The 20,315-nt window shown below is 46.5% G+C and overlaps 1 protein-coding gene across 2 annotated transcripts; it reads left to right on the top strand.

Moving 5' to 3' along the window:
• The first annotated feature begins 235 nt into the window (after nucleotides 1–235).
• Nucleotides 236–18,490, top strand: LIX1L (limb and CNS expressed 1 like). 2 transcript variants are annotated; one of them, XM_065574294.1, is made up of 6 exons: nucleotides 236–619; nucleotides 7,329–7,492; nucleotides 8,617–8,757; nucleotides 11,326–11,421; nucleotides 14,251–14,328; nucleotides 14,543–18,490. In XM_065574294.1, exons 1-6 carry the CDS (start codon nucleotides 331–333, stop codon nucleotides 14,783–14,785), a joined length of 1,011 nt encoding a protein of 336 aa, XP_065430366.1. In that variant the 5' UTR covers nucleotides 236–330; the 3' UTR covers nucleotides 14,786–18,490. The 2 variants fall into 2 exon arrangements, with proteins under 2 accessions (XP_065430366.1, XP_065430367.1); XM_065574295.1 differs by lacking the exon at nucleotides 8,617–8,757.
• The last annotated feature ends 1,825 nt before the right edge of the window (nucleotides 18,491–20,315 follow it).

Here is a 20,315-nt window from a genome sequence, read left to right as displayed (position 1 = left end):
TCCTTCAAACCCCGCCCTCTCTTGGGAATATTCTCTTTGGATTCGGCCACCCTCTCTCCTTCTTCATCTCTGGGCACACGAGCTCTGATTGGACGGCTCACTTTCAGCCCCCCCGCCCACTCCTTTGGGAAGCAGCTCGGTGATTGGGCCATTTCTTCTAATCCCCCGCCTCTTCCCCGGGGCTCTGCGCTGCGATTGGCTTCTCCATCCTGCAAGGCCCGCCCATCCCCCCCCCCCCCCCAGCTTGCCTGGTGAGTGGCAGCCCCGGGGCCGCGCGGCCCCCTCCTCGGCTCAGTCGGGGCAGGCTACGGAGGCCGACAGGCGGCGGCGATGATGATGGAGTCGGTGCGCGCCCAGCGGCTGCAGCCCGGGGTGGGGACGCTGCGCTCCCTGCGCCCCGGGGTGACCGGGGCCCCCGCCGTGGCAGCCTCGGCCCCCCCGCCCCCCGCTCCTCCCCCGCTGCCGGCGGCGCCCCCGGGGCTGGTGCTGCCGCCGCCTCCTCCGGGGCTGCCGGGCCCGGGGGCCTCGCCGGGCGGAGCGGGGCCCCCGGCCGTGCTGCGCGAGGCGGTGGAGGCGGTGGTGCGCAGCTTCGCCAAGCACACGCAGGGCTACGGCCGAGGTGAGTGAGGGGCACCGGGGGGACCCCCCTTCCCGCCCCGGTGACCGGCACCCGCCGTGCGAGGGACCCCCCCCCCGGCGATGGAGCCGGGCTGCGGGAGGGGGGCTGGGACCCCCCCCCCCGGCGATGGAGACCCTCCCTCGGGGCTGTGGCCGAGCCGGGGGTCTCTGCTGCGGTGAGTGGCACTCCCCATCTGAGCTCTCCCCCAACCCTGGGGGGCTAAACCCCTTGTACACCGCACTAGGGCCCGGCTGGGTGGGGGGGGGACCGTCCCCCTGCCCCAAGGACTGGGATCCCGACTAGCCCCCCACAAACACACTGGGGATCCCCAGGCCCATTACATGGATCCGGGAAGCGGCTGGAGCCGGGATCTCCTACCCCACACCGCGGGGCTACCTTGTCCTGGGGAGTGGGCCCCGTCCCCCGCAAGCAGTGTGACTATTGAAGTGAGAGGGGGGGAGCTGGGAGACCCCCCCACTCTGCCGGCCCTTCAGAGGGGGGACTCCCTGTACTTGGGGATATAGTAAAGGTGAGGAAGGAGACCTGCTACTCCATCCTGACTTCTAACGGGGGGGCTCCAGGGGCTGGGGATGCCCTTACACTCAGGGATGTATGTATGTATGTATGTGGCAGAGGTGAACTAGGGGATTGGAAGTGAGCAGAAGACATTGCTAATGTGTTTGCTCTTCTCTTATAATGTCTCTTTAAAAAATAAATAAAAAACCTTTCTCTTGTTACAAGTGGTCCCGAAGATCAGGGTAATGGACAGCTCTTGCGGCAAACAGCTGATCATTCTGTTTCACCTCCTGCAGTTGATAATACTTTGCATCATGTCAGTTGCACTCTTTCCCCCTGTCCTTTGTTTTCACTTGGGGGTTGCCTGGGTGCTCAGCCGGAGACACCTAAAAGGGCCTGTATTTCACACAGTGCTGAGCCATCTGGTGTCTGAAAATCGAGTCCCTTTAATGTGTCTCAGGTTGGTCAATTGAAATCACTAGTCTTTGAAAACTTAGGCCTGGAGAAAATAGGTAAATGTCACTATAAGACTGGCAGGGGGGCAGGAATGTTGGGGAGGGGGGTTAGGTGTAGGATCTGGAACAATTCTTTATTCTGTTTGAAGATGGGAAGGTTTCAAACTCATGGTGCTTCTGTAACTTGCTGCATAAATGTACGCCAGTTACTAATCTCCTTATCAGAGGAGTAAGGTTTTGTTTGACAGCTCTGTGTGCAGGGCCGCCCGGGAGGAGGGGCAAGTGGGGCAATTTGCCCCAGACTCCGGGCCCTGCAGGGGCCCCCACGAGAATACAGTATTCTATAGTATTGCAACTTTTTTTTTATGGAAGGGGCCCCCGAAATTGCTTTTCCCCAGGCCCCCTGAATCTTCTGGGCGGCCCTGTCTGTGTGTGTTAATGGTTGGGTCCTAAGCATGTGTATGAGACCTTTACTCTCTGGTTAGTGCCTGACAAAAGGCTCTTTCACACCCACCAGGCAGCTATGAAGGGTGTTTTGCTGGGCATACTGATGGTTTCCTTTTTTCCCACCCTCCTGCTTGCATTCTAAGTGACTGTATTTTCCATAACATCCCTCTCCCTGCTCAGCTTACCTGCCGCTACAGGCGGTTCTTTTCACCACTAACAGTGAGTGGAAGAAGTGACTAGCTCCTCAGACTGTATGTCTGCACTAAAGTGGGCTGCTGTGGGAGTGTTAACTAAACCACACCCCGTCCCGAGGACTCCAAGTATTGCCTCAGATGCTCCCAATTCATATGAGAGCACTCCAGGGAAGCCTCAAATCTGAGTCTCCTGCACATCCCACCTGGTCCTCTTAAGAAATGTGGAAGCAGTAAAGAGGATTAAACCTCAGATTTTACTGGCACAAAGGTGGAAAGTATCCTTCTCCCCACCCATCTGGAGATGCTCTGCAACTGTTTTGAGTTCCCGAGTTCCGGTTGTGGCGGCAGGTCCAGTAGATGCAGTTGTACACATCCTAACTGATAAATGCTTGGCAGACGTTATGTGAGTTGAATGCATTGGAAGCATTTCAGCACCATGTGGAATCACTTATTCTTCCTTATTTAATATGCGAGTCAGATGTGCTATCATATACACAATACAGGGACCGGGGTCTACGCTCCAAGGCAATAAACAATTGATATGACTGATGGCCAAAGCACTCTATATATGTGTGACTGGGCTACATCTCTTCCTGGCCTGGCTTTAAGTAACAAAACGAAGTGGGAATTGCTGCTTTTCTACGGGTTAAGTTTTGAAAAGGGAGAAAAGCTTTCGCTCCATGTAGTACTCTGTAGATTCAGTGCTTTTCTCTGGATGGGGGGCATGTGTGCGTGGCATTTCCCATTCCCTCACGGGTGATGGTCATAAATGCTGAACAGGGATTTTGATTGGACCACTTGCTGCCAGTGTCAATGTTAGAGCTTGTTGACCCAGTGGCTGCAGTTCTCAAATGTGTTAAAATTCCTTTGGCTAAATACTGGTGTCTTGTATGCAAGATGGAAGTTGATACATCATCTGCCTCGCGGCCCCTCTGTTCTGTCAAATCCCAACAATCTTCTTCCCTTTTCGTTTCAAGACTCTTGTATCTTCTCAAACCCCAAGTGCTCTGCTTTGCTTCACAGTCTCACTTATACGATAAACTGTTCTGGGGGTGGGAACATGTCCTAAGGTTGTAAAGAGCCATGTATATGCTCTCTCACTACTAGTCCAATAGGATCTTAGGGCACTTTAAATATTAAAATAAACCTGGCAACCTCCTGGTGACATCTCTGGTTAGAGATAGGGAAACTGAGGCATAGATCAAAAACAACCCTCCAGGGTCTTACAACAAGTCAGCAGCAAATATAACTGAGTTGTCCTAACGTGGTCCCTTGCGCTAATAACAACCCATCATTTCCGCACTAAATGAATGTACCATTTGATTCAGTTGGCCCTCTCTCCCAGTCAAGCAGTGTCTCAGATGACTACTTTTTCTGTAGTATTCTGGCTGCCACTAGGAGTCTTCAAAAAGTTGATCTTAATGACACGTTTCCAGGTCGAACCTAGTCATCAGATGTTGTGAGCAGGGTTGGGCCTGCTCATAACAGTTTTAATATTTTAATGGAAAACTGGACAACTCAATATCTTCAGTTGTTTCTCAAAGGGTCACAGCCAAAATACGCATCCAACTTCTGGCTTGCAAAACAGATGTTATTTTACATCCTGTTTGGATCAGAACCTCCAGTCCTCTTCCCTTGTGGCTTTTGATTTTTCCCGTCTCCCCACTCCTCCTCCTGTTAATTCACATGGCAGCAGCAGAACTCTGAATAGGGCGACCAGACAGCAAATGTGAAAAATCAGGACGGGGGTGGGGGGGTAATAGGAGCCTATCTAAGAAAAAGACCCCAAAATCAGGACTGTCCCTATAAAATCGGGACATCTGGTCACCCTAACTCTGAACAATATGAATCCATCCATTTCAAGCACGGCCTCTTTGGGAGGATGGGGGTGAATCGGTGATTGCGTTTTGAGAACTCTAGTCCGGCAAAGAGCTGAAGATTGCTACCCAGAACAAATACAAGATGGAAGTTGTCTTCCCCCCCCAGAATCCGTATGCCGCTGTGAACAAATGCTCTTTGCCGTCCGATTGGCTGAAAGATCACTCCACTCGCTAAGCACTTATTACCTGATAAATATGCATGGTGGTGTGGCCTAGCGCTATTCAGCTGTAACTGCTGAAAGGGAAAAGACAGACTATTCAAGAAATACCATAAGCTCTGATACTATTATTTTTTTTTAGTCTTTTTTTCCATTCACAGCAACCAGGCTTGTTGAGTTTCTCTTGCAGTTTTTTTCTTTAAAGTATCTTTGCCGAGTTCCAGTTACTTGTTTAACTCTCTCCTCTCTCTTTTTAAATCGCCCCCATTCTCTGTTGGGCTGGAAGCACCGATTTCAGTCCTTGAGAGAGAACCTCTTGGATACTCCCTCAGCTGCCAGACCTAATGCTCCAGCAGTCGCTAACAAAGCACCCTGCAAAACAAATAAGCAGTGTGTAACATAGAAAGGAGCTTGTCTCTCACTGAGAACTCAAGTCCCACGCGCTGGCTAAACATGGTCTCCTTGTTACCTCCACTTAGGCGCTCAGCATCCCGTTTCTTGTCTTAACTAAATTAACAAACTTTTTATTGTTTTGAATGTTCATAATAACGAGGGGGGGTGATTTCAGCCTTTTCATGCTGCTTGATGTGGCTTAATTTCAGTTTTTCATTTGCGAAGTTGCTGGTATTCGGTGATAGCTGCAAAGATTCAGTTGCCCTGTGCCAAACGGGGTGTCAAACTGTTTGTTGAATAAGGCATTGTCTCTGTCTCCCCGTGGGGATTATATGCATGATTTATCTTGTCAGTAGAAAGGGAATCTGCTTGCCCATGTTTGAATTCCGTGCTCTGGCTGGTGTGCTGTAGCGCTGGCCAGGAACCACATAGATTGTGTACGTTTCCCTGTGACTCTCGGGTTTAAAACTGCCCCCATGTTGTGTGTTTGAGGAAAAATCCATACCCCAAACTTGAAGGTGATCCAAGCCAAGTGCTCGTTATTAACTAACTCCCTGAAACACTGCATCTGAGGCAGGCGGGCAAAATGTTTTAGTAAGAAACTTCGGGTAACTATCTTGTTGGTTCCATTCTACAGGAAGCTAATGAAAGTAATAACTTTAGAGGCAATAAGATAAAGCTAGTTCTCTTATCCTGAAAACTGCATGGCTGAAAACCTAAAGTGTTACTTACAGTACAGTGTGTGGGCCAATAAAATGTTTAGCTGGATAGCTTGAAGTACCTAGCGTGGTACTCTTTGTGTCACCAAACTGATCTTCCGTCTTGTCATATTCCCATGGGGGGATTTCTGTAAGCAGGGGAGTCCTCTTGCTTGTTCTGTCTTTCTGTAAAAGAAATCGGAATAACTCTCTAGCAGGATTCCGCATGGAAGGGCCTAACTCTTCTTTCCAGTAGCATTCTTTTGTTCGCAAAATGTTACTCTAATTCATTTTGTACATTGCTTCATTTCAAAGTGATAACTGAGGTTGGAAAAGGCCCAGAGAAGGATAACGAAGATGGATTAGGAGAGGATTTTCCTAGAACTAGATATCGCAAAAACGTAGAACTATTTAGTGTAGAAAGTAGCTTAGAGAGAATTTTCAGACTCAGGATTTTGATGGAAGCTGTGGGATCCCTCCAGTGGCAGGAGGAATTGCTCTAATGTTAAGGGCAGATAAATTTAGAACAAATAAAAGGAAATGCTTCTTCCCTCACAGCACGTGAAATAGCTGCAGGGAATCCTGAATAATGTTTGTAATTCCTGCACGTATGCAAAGATAAGCGTGATTGAATCTCATGCTTCTGGCCACACGCTTATCACCACAGAGGTTCGGAAGCAATCTTTCCACCATGTGCAGCCCTGCACAGTTAGTTGGGTGCGTAGTGGGATTTTTGCCTTCCCTGAAGCATTGGGGTATTGTCCTCAGGCAGAGGCGGGATATCTGCTTGAATCTAGGATAGCAAATGTTCTACTTATTTAAGGAACATCTAGAAGACTGTTAAAGACTGGCTCTTATCCTGAAAGGACCATAATTGCCAAAGTAAGCCAGGGTTAATGCTTTGGACTCTGGCTTCCTGACATGAATGGGGGGAAAAAACAAAACACTTCTACTAAAAATGATATTCCTTATTTTAGTATGTGATTCACCATTCAATTATACCTCCTCCCATTCAGAAAGACCGTCATGATTCATAAACGAGGCCTCTCCATTCCCACCCAAATGTCAGTGGAATTAGGGAAGGATTGAATTGGGCAGCCCACGCCTTTTCTGAATGAGCCCTCTGTGCCGCTCCATAAAACCGTGACCATCTCAAACTGGACATGAAATGTCTGACTTAAGGACAGGTGATCTCTATTGGGCATCTTAGTGCCAGGGCAGGTCAGTGTGGTTATTATTGGCTCTAATTAGCCCTGCCACCTGCCGCACCGTGCCACTTGAACACTGCAGAATCTTTTGTGGTCTTAAATGTCTGAAGAATCGCATCCAGTCAGATTCCGGACACTGACAGCCCAGCTGATTGGCCCAAGCAAGGGGCAAACACATCACTACCAATATAGATTGCCTTTAGAAAAAAGACATTGCTGATTTCTTCCCTTATTAACTCAGATCCCTTCTTTAAAATAAGAACAGGAGTACTTGTGGCACCTTAGAGACTAACAAATTTATTAGAGCATAAGCTTTCGTGGACTACAGCCCACTTCTCTTCCAAGAGCCTTTCGGTCTTCCCACCCCACACCCCACCAGCTTTCTCTAAGAGGAAAAAATTTCACTACCAAAAGCCTTGCCTTTTAACTCACTCACTGTATGTTTAGACTGTTGTGTCTCAAGATTAGACCTTGGGTCTAGAGGTGCTGAGCACCTACAATTCTGCTTGAAGTTGACCATTCTCAGAATTGGACTGTCAGCTCCATGGGGAGGGACCCTGCTGTCATATTGGTACAGCTCAATGGGTGTTAATGTGCAAGTGACTCTCCGTTTCTGTAGACCGGCAATCACAAGTGGGGAGCAGTAAAACCAGTTTCTCAGGCTCCGTTTCCTGCGCTCAGTTTTTGCGGTATGAAAAGACCATTTCTCTCCCTGATATGCGTCCTTAACTTTTTTTTCCCCTGACTTCTGTATCTTCAGTGAACGTTGTGGAAGCTCTTCAGGAGTTCTGGCAGATGAAGCAGTCACGCGGTGCTGATCTGAAAAACGGAGCCCTGGTGGTGTATGAGATGGTCCCTTCCAACAGCCCCCCTTATGTCTGCTACGTCACCTTGCCTGGGGGGAGCTGCTTTGGTAGCTTCCAGGTAGGACCACATGGCTACAGAGACTTGAGTGGCTCTAGCCACAGAGCTCATTCTCCATAGAACTGGCTGAGGGGAGTCTATCAATTCCCTCAAGTCCCCATTCTAATGGAATCAAATTCCTCGCTGTGAGGGGTGGGTGCTGGAGATTTTCTGGGAGCCCCAAAGCACAGATGGATCCGGACCCATAGTAGAGGGATAAATCCAACCCAACTTAGTTCAACATGGTAAGTGCAGTGGTTGTCTTTAGCTTGAGATTTGCTTTAGCTATGTTACCCCAGGATTACATACTCACTGCAGGGAATTAATAGGGATTCTGCAAATAGTGAGGTTGCAGACATGGCATCTAAGGCAATTGGCAAGTGTTAGCATAACTGTTGTATAGCAATATTTGCCTTAAGTTAAATGCCTTCTTCTTCACAGGGTTAAGTAGTTGAGTACGGTTACAGTGTGAATTCTAGAGTCCATGAACTTCAGTAGCGTTTCAATCCCTAATACAGCTCTGAATTCGACCCAGTGTCTCTTCCCAAGATGCTCAGAAAAAAGTTTGGCAGCCAAACTAATAAGGCTTGATCAATAGCCGCTGCCTTTCCTTTGTTGCGAAGGAAAAGGTCCAATCCCAAATACTTAACCAGAAAGATTAAAGTCCAAAAATCACACAGGGTCCTGATTGCATTTCGGATTCCTTTCCTGCAGTGGCTTAAGGCCGAGTTATGCTCTAGTCTTGGTTTGAAGAAGGCATCCAAAAGAAACAATTCCAGCAGCTGAACTGCCTCCCCATCCTGCAGCGTAGCCCTCGTGTTTAGAGAAGGCTGGCTGTGTTTTGGTTTTAAGATAATTAATTTTGTTGGCAATCCAGTTGGTGGTATTTCCATGTCCACATAATATGTGCTGACTTCAACTTCCAGTTTAATTTTTTGCCTTCAGTATGGCTGGGCTTGCTGTGGTTTAAAAACACACTCCTAATGACTTCAGGATGTCTGAGAAAATAGCTTTCCAGCACTTCACAACAACTGCCACTTAACAGCCATTTCGTATACGCGGGGAGAACTTTGGAGTGTGTCGGCCTTAACTGATCTCGGCCGTCTCTGCTTTTCTGTTCTGATGGCATGTACGTCTGTCCCCAGTTCTGTCCGACCAAGGCTGAAGCCAGGAGGAGCGCTGCGAAGATTGCACTAATGAATTCTGTCTTTAACGAGCACCCCTCCCGGAGGATCACGGATGAGTTCATTGAGAAGAGTGTCTCGGAAGCCTTGGCATCTTTCAATGTAAGGGCTTTGAATGTCTTGACTGTTGCAGTTGATAGGGACAGACTGGTTGGAAAATCTCATAAATCTATGGGAAGGGAAATTTCTTTTGCATCTGGAAACCCTTATGGCAGGTTTTCCAGTGATTCCTGGAATGATACAGAAATACTAAAAATAAAAATAAACTATTACTCTAATTCTTGTTTTCTCTCAAACTGTTCCCTTCCTGGATTCAAACTCCCTTCTCCATCTATCCTCTCAGCCCTGCACTTGGAGTTAAATCTGCCTCCAGTTAGATCAGCAGACTTACTTTGGACTGGTGTTTCGGAGAGCACCATTTAGTCCTTAATGTTTTCAGCATTCCCACTGTTGAGGGCCTGTTAACTCCAAACTTATTCCACTTCCAGGAGAAGCACTTCACACCCTTTCCTACAATTCTGGCCAAGTTTCTTTTAAATATAAAAATGTCTCTCTTGTATAGAACTGCTTTTATGTGAGCTAAAATGAAAGATTGGCTTACTCAATGCCTACCCATGTCTGGTACTACCAGTAACCCGAAAGGTTGGCTAGATAGTCTCTCTTCTTTTTCTTCTGCAGAAGATAAAGGTGTATAATAACTTGCTGGAATATAGTGGGTTCCATGTGGTATTACTTGGAATGCCTGCAAGATGGGATTGTCAAAGGATCCTAAGGGAACTAGGCACCAGCTCCATTAACTTTCAAGGGGATTTGTGCTCTAAATCCCTTAGAGCTTTTGAAAATCTTCCCCTAATTCATTGTAATAGGGCTTGATGACACAAAAGTGGAGCATGTGATTTAAAAACAGGAGCATTTTATTACATGGTGACTTCTCTGCCGTAGATATTACAGTCAATATAAGGTTGCCACCTATCTGGGATCCTGTGTACTTTTATAGGGATAGCCTCTGAAAAACAAGACTAATTAGACCAGAAAGCATCAAAAAAGTTTCTCTAACTGCATGGGGGTGGGGGGATATTGTTAAGATTTTTCAAGGCACTGCCCCCATCAAAATGTAACCGATAACTGCACCTTGCTGTTTCAAAAACGGTGTCTGACTTCCTGGTGCTCACCGGGCCTGGAGCAAGATCAACTCCGTTCCATTATTGAGCCTGCAGTGTTCAAGCCTGATGAACTCTTGGGGTGTGGAGCTTCTCTGATCAGCCTGTTATTGTGTGCAGCCTCGTTATTTAAGCCAGATGCATTACAAAGCCGTACCTGTTTATATCCTTGGTGGTAGGCATGTTAAATTTCCTAGTGCCAAAATCCTACTTGGTCAGAATGAGTTTTTACTGTGCATTCAGATAGCACCTAATGGAACCCAAACTACTCTGTGAACCATGAAACAATCTTACAATCCTAAATGCTACCGAAAGAGAGCATATCATCATAGAAATGTAGCGCTGGAAGGGACTTGGAAGTCAAATTCAGTCCCCTGTCTTGTGCCAAGAGCATGAAACCATTTGCATTGAAATCATGGTCAAAATTTGCCTAGATCCTATGAGGTGACTGGCTAATATGCTAGTCAACAAGTACAAGATACAACAGGCATGCAAAGTGTGACCTCGAAGACCCGTTACCTCATCAACTACTGAAACTAGGAAAATACTACGGTGTAGCTCTTGGAAAGCTGGTATTGCCGGACTTCAGTGATGATCCTGGTGGTCCAAAAGACATTGAAATGGTCACTGGTCCCTTGCACTAGATCAACTTGGAGGCTTTTAAGAACTGGTTGGAGAAACACCTATTAGGGATGTTCTAGGTCTACTTAATCCTGCCTCAGCACAAGGGAATGGAGTAAATGGCCTCTTGAGGTCTCTTCCAGCCCTATATTTCTATGATTCATGAAAATATAAGCCATCATAGTTCACACAGAAGTCTGTGGAAGTATGCATGAGGAAATCTGCCCAGAGCATCAAGTCACAGATGTTACATTTTCTGGGTGTTCCAAGATTCCTTGCTCAAATCTCAGGTTTCCTGTTAAAAGCAACAGAGAGTCCTGTGGCACCTTTAAGACTAACAGATGTATTGGAGCATAAGCTTTCGTGGGTGAATACCCACTTCCTGTTGTCCACCTGAATCCAGTTAATTCCAAAGTACCTCTGAGCACTCCTCATCTAGATATGGCTGCTGTAAAGTATCATCACGTTTCTCCAAGATGGAGACAAGTCACTGGCTTTTGTCTTGTCCCGATCACTTCTGTCCTGGGACGTCTCCGAGCAAGAGCACAGTGTTTACTGGGAGTTGGAGGAATTCAAAATCTCTTCCATGTTTGTAAAAACAACAAGGAGTCTGGTGGCACCTTAGAGACTGCCAGATTTATTTGGGCATAAGCTTTCGTGGGTAAAAACCTCACTCCTTCAGATGCAAGTGTTTGTAGAATCTGTGAAACATTCAAGGTGGTTAAAGTTTGCCTCATCAGAGTACAAACAAACCAAGACTGTGGAGCCTGAAAATGTCTGACTAACAGCAGCAGAGCCATGTGGGAACACTGCTTAGCAGCGTGCCAGCTGTGTGGTTGCCTTTTTCTGTTTAGGGGTTGTAATTCTTTAATATTACTCTTTGCTGCAGGGTAATCGAGAAGAAGCCGATAACCCGAACACTGGAATTGGTGCTTTCCGTTTCATGCTGGAATCCAACAAGGGAAAATCAATGTTAGAGTTTCAGGTACTATCCATAACTTGATTCCCTGCTCCAGTCTTGATTAAAGTGTTTTTTATTTTTTTTTATTTTAAATCTTCTAGTCACATCATTCAGTGCTACAGAATGTACCAGGCCTGTGCATTCAGAAAGCACGTGCTGCTATGGCTTTTGTGTTGCTGTACCCTTAGTGCTAGATAGGAGCTCCAGCCACAGACTCCAGACCAGGGTTTTTCAAGCCTTCCAAAGTTCAACAATATCTGGATTGTGCAGGGTTCTGTTTTCGGCGCCCCTCTGATTAAAACAGCTCTGGAGACGCTCACAGAGACCAGTATTGTGGAAGGGGTTGTGCAATGCCTTCAGTATTGGAATATATTGGTAATGCAAGAAGCAACATGGTCTAGTGGTTAGAGGACTGGGAGTTCTGGGTTCTATTCCCAGCTCTTCCACTGGTTGGCTGAGACACCTTGGGCAAGTCGTTTCACCTGTTGTCATGTTCCCCTCTCTGAAGATAAATGGGCTAGCTATTTCCATTTTAAAGCAACTGAAGGTATCTGGATGAAAGGCACTATGTAAGTGTATAGAATTAGGCATACTGAAGTCTTGAAATCATTGAGATCATCTTAGTTGGTTACCTGGGGTACATCTGTACTGGCAGGTGTAATCTCCAGCTCAGGTAGATATGTGCGTGCTAGCTTTGATCGAGTCAGCATGCTAAGAATAGCAATGTAGCCAATAAGTTAGTCTATAAGGTGCCACAGGACTCTTTGTCGCTTTTTACAGATCCAGACTAACACGGCTACCCCTCTGATACAGTGTAGCCACAGTGGAACTGGTTGGTCAGGCTAGCCGCCCGAGTACGTACCTAGGGTCTCTGTCGGGACTGTAGCTTGTCCCTCTGTCGTGGCTACACTGCTATGTGCTAGCTTAATCAGAGCTAGTATAATGTACATCGCTTGAACTGGGAATTACATCTCCAGCTCCGGTGTAGACATCGTCTCACCTCATAGTTACACCTTTAATCAGTGTAGACGATGCTTTGGGAGCCAAGGCTTTTCTGGGGTTTATTCCCTGCCATTGGGAGGGAGGCTTGTCCAATGGCTAGAGCAGTGGGCACACAGAATTGGGACTCTGTTCCCAATTCTGCATCTGACTTGCTGCCACATCTTTCTAGGTGTTCCCTTCTCTGTTTGATGGGGCCATCTACCTCTCGGGTATTCTGAGGTTTAATTGTTTTTTCAAGTGCTTTGAGATCCTTGGAGGAAAGGCCCTTTATGGAAGTACAGATATTACGGTCACTGGAAACTTGAAACAGGGACTTTACACACTCCCCACTAGTAGCTGATTTATCTGGATTCAGGGATTTGATTCTCAGAAGGGGAGAAATAGACCCTACTTTCACTTGCCAGATGCTCAAAGGAGCTTGGCAGCTTCATGCATGTAGGCAGGCGCCTTAAGCTCGTAACTTAGTTTTTTTTACTTGGAACTCTCTGCTGAAAGCAAACTTTCCTGACACTGACTTTTTGCCCGGCTGCTCTCCCTTGAATGGTAACATTCTGTAGGCGGAGGATAAGTGTTTATATTAATAGCCCTGTTTACACAGACTGACGCCACATCCTGTATATTCCTCTGGCGGCATTGTCTGTGGGAAGCCTGGCTTTCTGTGGGAGTTTATGGAATGGGGTTTGTGCGGCCATCAGAGAAACGTTTGCCCGGTTTCCATTACAACCAAGCTCTGCACTATCACCGGCCAGCGTCTGGTGCAATAGCTCTGGGGATGAAAAGGGCAGAGGGAAGCACCAACAGAGGATGTTACGGCACAAGAGGTATAAAGATTCAGCAGTCTGAAGGATCTTTCCCATCCCGTCATTGGTAGTGGTCTTCTGTCTAGCTATGCAAGGCCTGGGCAATGCCCTTGACTGATGGATCAGCCTATACAATTACATATGTCCTTTTAAATAGTTGTTCCATGAATGGCCCTTTTCATCTCTCTGTACTGTAGGACTTTATCAGCATGGCCTCAACTTTAAGTAAGCCTGCTGTGATCACAAATTTATTTATATTGCAATAGTGCTGAAGGGCCCTGTCAGTCTGGAGTCCTCCGTGGTAGGCACTGTACAAACCCATAACACGGTCCCTGCCCTGTGAAGCTTATCATCTAAGTAGCAGTAATGGCTTCTAGCCTGTTCCGCTCAAGGAGTTCAAAGCACTTCACAAACTTTTCCTGAAGCGTCAGCTCCCTGTGAGGTGGTTAACTTACGGGTGAGGGAAAAGATCTAGAAAGATGAAGCCACTTGCCCAGGATTGCAGATAAGGGAATAGAACTGGTCTGTAAATGCCACATGGTGAGCTGGAGATATAACCCTGGAGTCCTGGCTCCCAGTCCTCTGCTCTAACCACTAAGCCCTCCCTGCTGCGGCTTAGTAACTAGATGGGCAAAAATGTAAGTGGAAGGAAGGAATAATTCACTCCTGTGTATCTTCCCCACCTAAGTCTGTCTGTCTAATAATAATCTGCACCTCTTACCAGCTGTAGCCCTAGCACGTCTTAGCAGCTGACCTCTAAGCACTTTACACAGGAGCTCAGTATCATTATCCTTATTTTAGAGGGGGAAACTGAGGCACCAGGAGGTGAAGTGACTTGCTCAAGGTCACAGTAGGTCTCCTGTGTCCCAGTCCAGTGCCCTTCCCACTAGGGAACACTGCCTCCTGAGGGCTCTATGGCACAGAAAGCAGGCTTTCAGCTGTGTGCTAGAGAAGCATTTTGCCTATGTACATTGCTGCCCTTCCCTTGATTTGCCAGTTCCTCCTGTTGATGCTCTTGCCCTTCAAAGCTAACTGCCGTTTCCCTTCGCAGGAGCTGATGACCGTCTTCCAGCTGTTGCATTGGAATGGCAGCCTCAAAGCCATGCGAGAGAGGCAGTGCTCACGGCAGGTAAGGCTGGCCTGGGCACTGGCTGAGCGCCGCTTTGGCAGCAGTACCGCACGTGCCTAAGGGATTCTTGGACCTTTTGCTTCGGTGCTCATCCAGCCCCGTCGTTCATTTCCCATCATGCTGTCGTGTGCCACTGAGCCAGATGCTACTAGCCAACGCGCGTGTTCTTAGCGACTCGCCATTCATAAGCTCCCACCATATTTCTTCCCACTAGGAGGTGCTGGCTCACTATTCGCACCGTGCTCTGGACGACGACATAAGGAACCAGATGGCCATGGACTGGGTGAACAGGGAGCAGAGCACCCCAGGAGCCCTTTCCAGAGAGCTGTCCTCGACGGAGAGGGAGCTGGATGAAGCCCGACTAGCTGGGAAAGAGCTGCGTTTCCACAAGGAGAAGAAAGACATCCTGATGCTGGCGGCTGGCCAGCTGGGGAACATGCACACCTCCAATTGCTAGACGCTGCACGCAAACTGTTCAGCTTCCCCATGCCTCCTAACAATTCCACATTGAAGGGATCTGTACCGTATCACTTAAGGCATATAGCTGCCTCTTTTTCCAGAGTCGTGGCCCATTTGCACATTTTTTTAAGATGTTTTTAAACGTTTCTGTACAGATTTTTACACTTAGTACTAGCCTTTAGGTTACTTTTCAGCTTTCTATCTGCTAAAGAATTCCTTCTCTTTAAAAGTGCATTTTTTTAAAAAATGCAGCCTTTCAGTGTTAACACTACTCTAAAGACCTCCGTTCAACCCAGGTACTGTACAGATGACCGTATTCAATGGAAATGTAGCATTTCCCCAGGGAGATCTGGATTTGAAGAGATCCAGATGGCATGTGACGCAAAACTGCCTTTCCTTCTGCTTTTGCAGTCTGAGGGGTTTGGTCAAACCCCTCTTTTTGAAAAGCACAGCACTTAGCAATATGTTCTGCTCCTTTGTACTAGAATTCATGCTCCAATGGAGAGCACCTCAAAGCACACGCGTGGAATTTCGGATCTGGGATTTTGATTTGCTCCATTATAGAAATATGGGGTCAGTCTGTAAAATTGCCATCTGCATCTGAGATCCGATTTAAAACTCCACCAAGTGTTACAGGATGGGATGTTTGGATCTGTTTTGAGCTTCGATCTTTTCTCTCTTGTACAGAAAGAGAATCAGCTGCTGACACATGTTCAAACTGCTTCCTTAATACCAAATTACAAGACTCTGGTGGTGGTTAAGGGATTGGCTTTGGTATTAAGGAATTGGGCTCAGCTTTTTAATTACGTCTGTACTAGAGAGAGCTCTGCAGTCCCCCTCTTGAATCCCCTTTGGACTTTTAGGGGATTTGACCCTAGTCCTGCAGGAGTGGATGAGCTTGGAATGGGCTGACTCGTAGGTGGTGCTATGAAGTGGACAGTACACTTTCCTAGAAGTCAAGCATCTTCATAAGTTACTTAGTCTCACCTCGCCTAGGCTGGAGACGCCTGAGTTCTGAGGCTATCCTACCACTGTCTGGTGTCATGCTATTGTCTCCATGCTAGCAACCTGGCTTTGGGTTGCTTTTGAACACAATGTCGGACTAAACCTTTTTCAGGAAGACCTAATAAACACTTGCCAGATATTTAGAACTGGCTAATGGAAACATTGGGGGAACTGATCCAGGTGTATCACCAAAGGCCCTGTGTTTACTACCTTGTTGACCAGAATTGTATTGACCTCTTGAAGCAGAACCTGGATCCAGCTGGTCCCCAGCAGTGGAAGGTCAGATCTGGATCCAAACCCTATGGTTCAGCCTCAGCTACACTTGGTTTCTTTTGGCCAGCGTAAAGAGGTCTGAACCAAGTTATAAACAGGGCTGCACCTAGTCTATAGCACACTAACTTGTTTATAATATGGGTCAGATCCGTCTTGAGGATGCCAAGAACAGTCTCCCTACATGGTTTTACTCCCTAAAAGGTTTAGATTACCCATGCAAAATAGATAATAGTAGGCTGCAAAGGGCTGCATTTACTCTCCACTTTGGAACTTGCTCTGTTTGTTATAGTGTTGATTCCTGAAATGTAAATCTATATCTGCACTATTTTTTTAAACTGATAGAGCCCCGCACTTAGTATAAATACTAGCCCCGTAGTACAAGTAGCTTAAAAGCATCCTTTCAAATACCCAGCTGTGTCTGTCGTTCAGATTTAGAGCAGAAAGGGGGGGAATTGCTGGCTGCAGAATAGCAGCACAAAAGGGAAACCCAATCAAGAGACGAAAAACTGCATTCCCAGCTCCTCTCTAGGGTCTGCTTATCCCCGGGACTGACGCCGAGCTTTCCTAACAGGCTAGGCACTCCGTTGCGAACTGTTTCTTAGTTACCTGACTGCCCGAAGAGAGTTGAAAGAAATCTCCGGGAGAGAAATGTCGTGGAGAGAAAAACTGCAGCTTTGTGGAGATGGGGGCAGTTGCGAGCACTGTTTTAATCAGACCATATTTACTGAAGATGCAATCAAAGCACAACCATAGAACTGTTTGATTGTTGGCTTCTACACAGTTAGGTGGGCAGGGGAAGGAAGGGGTTAACAACACTTTGGGCACCCCTTACTACTTATTGGCCCTCAAATGATTCCAATCTGCTAAATTCTCCTGTGCACATAGATGCCACTACAATGCAAGCCAGGGATTAATTGCTCTGGTTATAAACTGAAAACATTTCACTGCTCGCACCAGGGGAAAAATGGGAAGTCATTCCAGCCCAGACCATCCAAGTCCCTGGATTTCTGATCTTTGTGCATCTCCGGGACAAATCTAATGGGCATTAGGGAGCCCATATTTCATATTTTGCTGTGGGGCCTTAGCCCAAACTTGCACTTTGATCAAAGATCCAGATCTGTTTGGTTCTGCTGAGTTGAAACAGAATATTAATGCTCAAAAAGCAAAAACGTAGCTTCTGATATTCCCAACAGGAAGTCATACTCGAGTGTTTCCGGTTTACGGCAATAACTAATCTCTCAGATCATAACTACCAAACCTTTTTACCTTTTATCTAGTGACTTGTCGATTTTGTAAGCCTGCTGTGCAAGGCATTTATTTGAAAGGATGTGGGACTCTTTAATCTCGTATCCTGCTTTGTGGGGGCTTGCTAATGTCTGATTAGTTTTGTAAAGGAAAAGTTACAGTATTGGGCTCCCTCCATTAATAGCAAATCTGAATCTATTTTTGTGGTGACATAAATGGCACGGGGATTGATGGAGTAGGAAGCCATGGTACAGAAAGTATCTGTCAGCTACGCCTACACTGTAATGGGACCAGTTTTAAGCTTGCTCGTAGGTCAGTCATCCAAGGCCGTTGTCATAGACTCTTCCTTTACAAAGTAGGGGGAAAACTAATGTTTTGTAAAACAGCCACGTGGTACGTTTTCTGTACTGTTTGATTTGCAACATGTAGTGTGCAATGCAATAGATTTGCCTGTAATTCAAACGAGATGTCAGTCACGATCTCTTGGCTTTTCCTCTAATCAGCATTGAAGAGGTAGGAGGCCTCAGGCGGTGGGGAAGCAGGGGGTAACAGTTGAGCACTTTGTACAGTATTTTGTATTCTCCGTTCACTAGTGTAGTTCAGGTTAAATAGCCAGCTGGAGCACGTCTCCTAGACAGTGCAGTCTAACAAAGCAATGATTTGCTGGTGCACAAAATAATCTTCCTCATAACACTTCAAAGCCTTTTCATCATATAATCCAGAAGAGCTGATGGGATCTCTTGTGGGATCTTGAGTCAAAGACTGTCTTTAAAAAAAAAAAGTATTCTACCACTTTGGGATCCTTGTGGATCTCTTCTCACGTTGGCTCTTGGTGTCTCACTAATTGAGACTAGTCTCTGAGGTCCCACTCCGAGAGCAGGAGCCTGCCACAGGTTTTGGTATCTCCACAGAGATCCCCTCTCGACCCCACTCCATCTTTCTCAAGAAGCCTCTTGCGGAGGATGTTTCAACTAGTAGCATGTGGATATTGAAGCAATGTTATCACAAGAGGGAGATCAAGAAGCAATTGCATTATTCTTCGGCCTTCTAGTGTTGTATTCCAGTCCTAACAAGCCCATGTCTGATGGTTTTTATATGTGTATATATATTTTTATATGCAGCCTTTTTACCTGATAGTATTAATGTTTAATGCATTTATAAACTTGATTTGTAAATGGTATTTTTAGTTCTTGGGTTTTGTTTTTTGGTTTTCAGGTTGGTTTCTTGGTTTCTGGACCGTTACTAAGACACTTAATCATTTCCTTTCTCTAGATACAGCACAGAGTCTTAACTTTCTGCAAACATTTCCACTTGTGGGTAGCGTTAAAATAAATCAGGTGACACTGACTTGTCTAAGGATCTAATCCTGCAGATGCTTAAGACCTTGAGTACCTTCACATGAGAAAGGTGACGTTCACAGCATTGGAACCCGAAGTGTGTATCTCCAGAAATGTTACTTCCAGTTTCTTCTTTATTTTAAGGCCACCTATACGTAAAATGCTACAGCGGCGGTGCTTCAGTAGACACTTATTACAACGATGGGAGGGGCACTCCCATTCTGTAGGTTATCCACCTCCCTGAGCGGCAGTAGCTAGGTTAACGGAAGTATTTTTCTGTCAACCTCCCGGTGTCTACACCAGGGGTTAGGCTGGCTTAACTACATCACTCAGGGGTGTGGGTTTTTCACACCCCTTACATGTAGTGATGCTGATCTAACTTTCCAGTGCAGAGCAGCCCACAATCAAATTACTTTTTGAATTATGGACCGGATTGTACCACTTTGGCAGAGCAAGGTGGCCAAATCTAGCCCTAACTGAGAATTAACCCGTCATGGGGAAGTTCTCACTTAGCCAGCTCTTGTGCTGACTGGCCACCACACTCCTTGTCCTGGTGCTGGGGTCAGGATGGAGTGCAGTTGTGTATAAGCCATAAAGACCTGGGCCAATAGACATAAATTAGAGCAGCCCCATAGCTGCTCTAATGTGTCAGTGGGCCAGAGCTGGCACAATTCCTCCATGACTCTCCTGGAGGCATAAGATGCTCCCTGAGTTGGACACCTTCCTCCCACATTGCTTGGTGCAGGGCAGAATCTGGGCCTAGACCTCAGTTCATCCATGTTGGATTTTATTTTATGTTTAAATTGGCTAATCTGAATTAGTATTAACCCTACTGCTGACACAGGGTGGTGCTGCAGAAATCAAACTGCATTAGAAATGTCCTCACTTATCCATACATGGGCTGCGTTCCCTGTGACAGCTGAATAATCAAACTCGTCCCCTTCTGAAGTCTGGCACTTCAGCTCCCAGCAAGCACTGGAAGCTTCTTAGGGCCTGTCTGCTCCTCATTTCGGTGCTAATTACAGATCTTTCCAAGGTGTATTTATTTGCTTATGTGAGACCCTAATGGTTCTCCACTAAAACAGAAATGCTAACTCTATTCAATCATCAGCACAGTGTTATACTCTGAATCGTAAGGGATACGTTTCAGGTGCTTTTTGGTGCCAAAAACGGCAGCAAACATAAGCTTTGAAACAAAGGATTGAAACAAAACAACCTATTTGTCAGAGGGTGGAGATGGATGGCAGGAGCGAGATCACTTGATCATTGCCTGTTAGGTTCACTCCCTCTGGGGCACCTGGCATTGGCCACTGTCGGCAGATAAGGTACTGGGCTGGATGGACCCTTGGTCTGACCCCGTATGGCCGTTCTTATGTTCTTAACATAACCTTTTAAGGATTACATGGTTTCTGTGATCAAAGGCTAGTTCTCTTTAATGGGACTTCTTTGCAGTAGGAGAGGCATATCAAGACTTCACACACAGCAGTTTGTTTTAAAAGGATGATATGTTAGCGTATATCAGCCTTCTCCAATTCCATTAATCCATTCACACAGTGAATCTTCCTCTAGGCGTGTTAAACATCCCTAGTTTCCTTGCCTGGGTTAAGGTTTGGAAAGGTCTGGGCAGGCTCTCAGACTTTCATGACCGTTGTGGAGGTAGTTTTTTAT

Source organism: Chrysemys picta, chromosome 20 (assembly GCF_011386835.1).
Source record: "Chrysemys picta bellii isolate R12L10 chromosome 20, ASM1138683v2, whole genome shotgun sequence".
Taxonomy (NCBI): Eukaryota; Metazoa; Chordata; order Testudines; family Emydidae; genus Chrysemys; species Chrysemys picta.
This window is presented reverse-complemented; position numbering and strand designations above follow the sequence as displayed.

Bases quoted from the DNA above. Each gene is read 5' to 3' on its own strand.
- LIX1L (XM_065574294.1), top strand. From the start codon at position 331: ATGATGATGGAGTCGGTGCGCGCCCAGCGGCTGCAGCCCGGGGTGGGG. The intron at 620-7,328 runs GTGAGTGAGGGG...CTGTATCTTCAG, and splicing joins CACGCAGGGCTACGGCCGAG to TGAACGTTGTGGAAGCTCTT. The intron at 7,493-8,616 runs GTAGGACCACAT...GTCTGTCCCCAG, and splicing joins GCTGCTTTGGTAGCTTCCAG to TTCTGTCCGACCAAGGCTGA.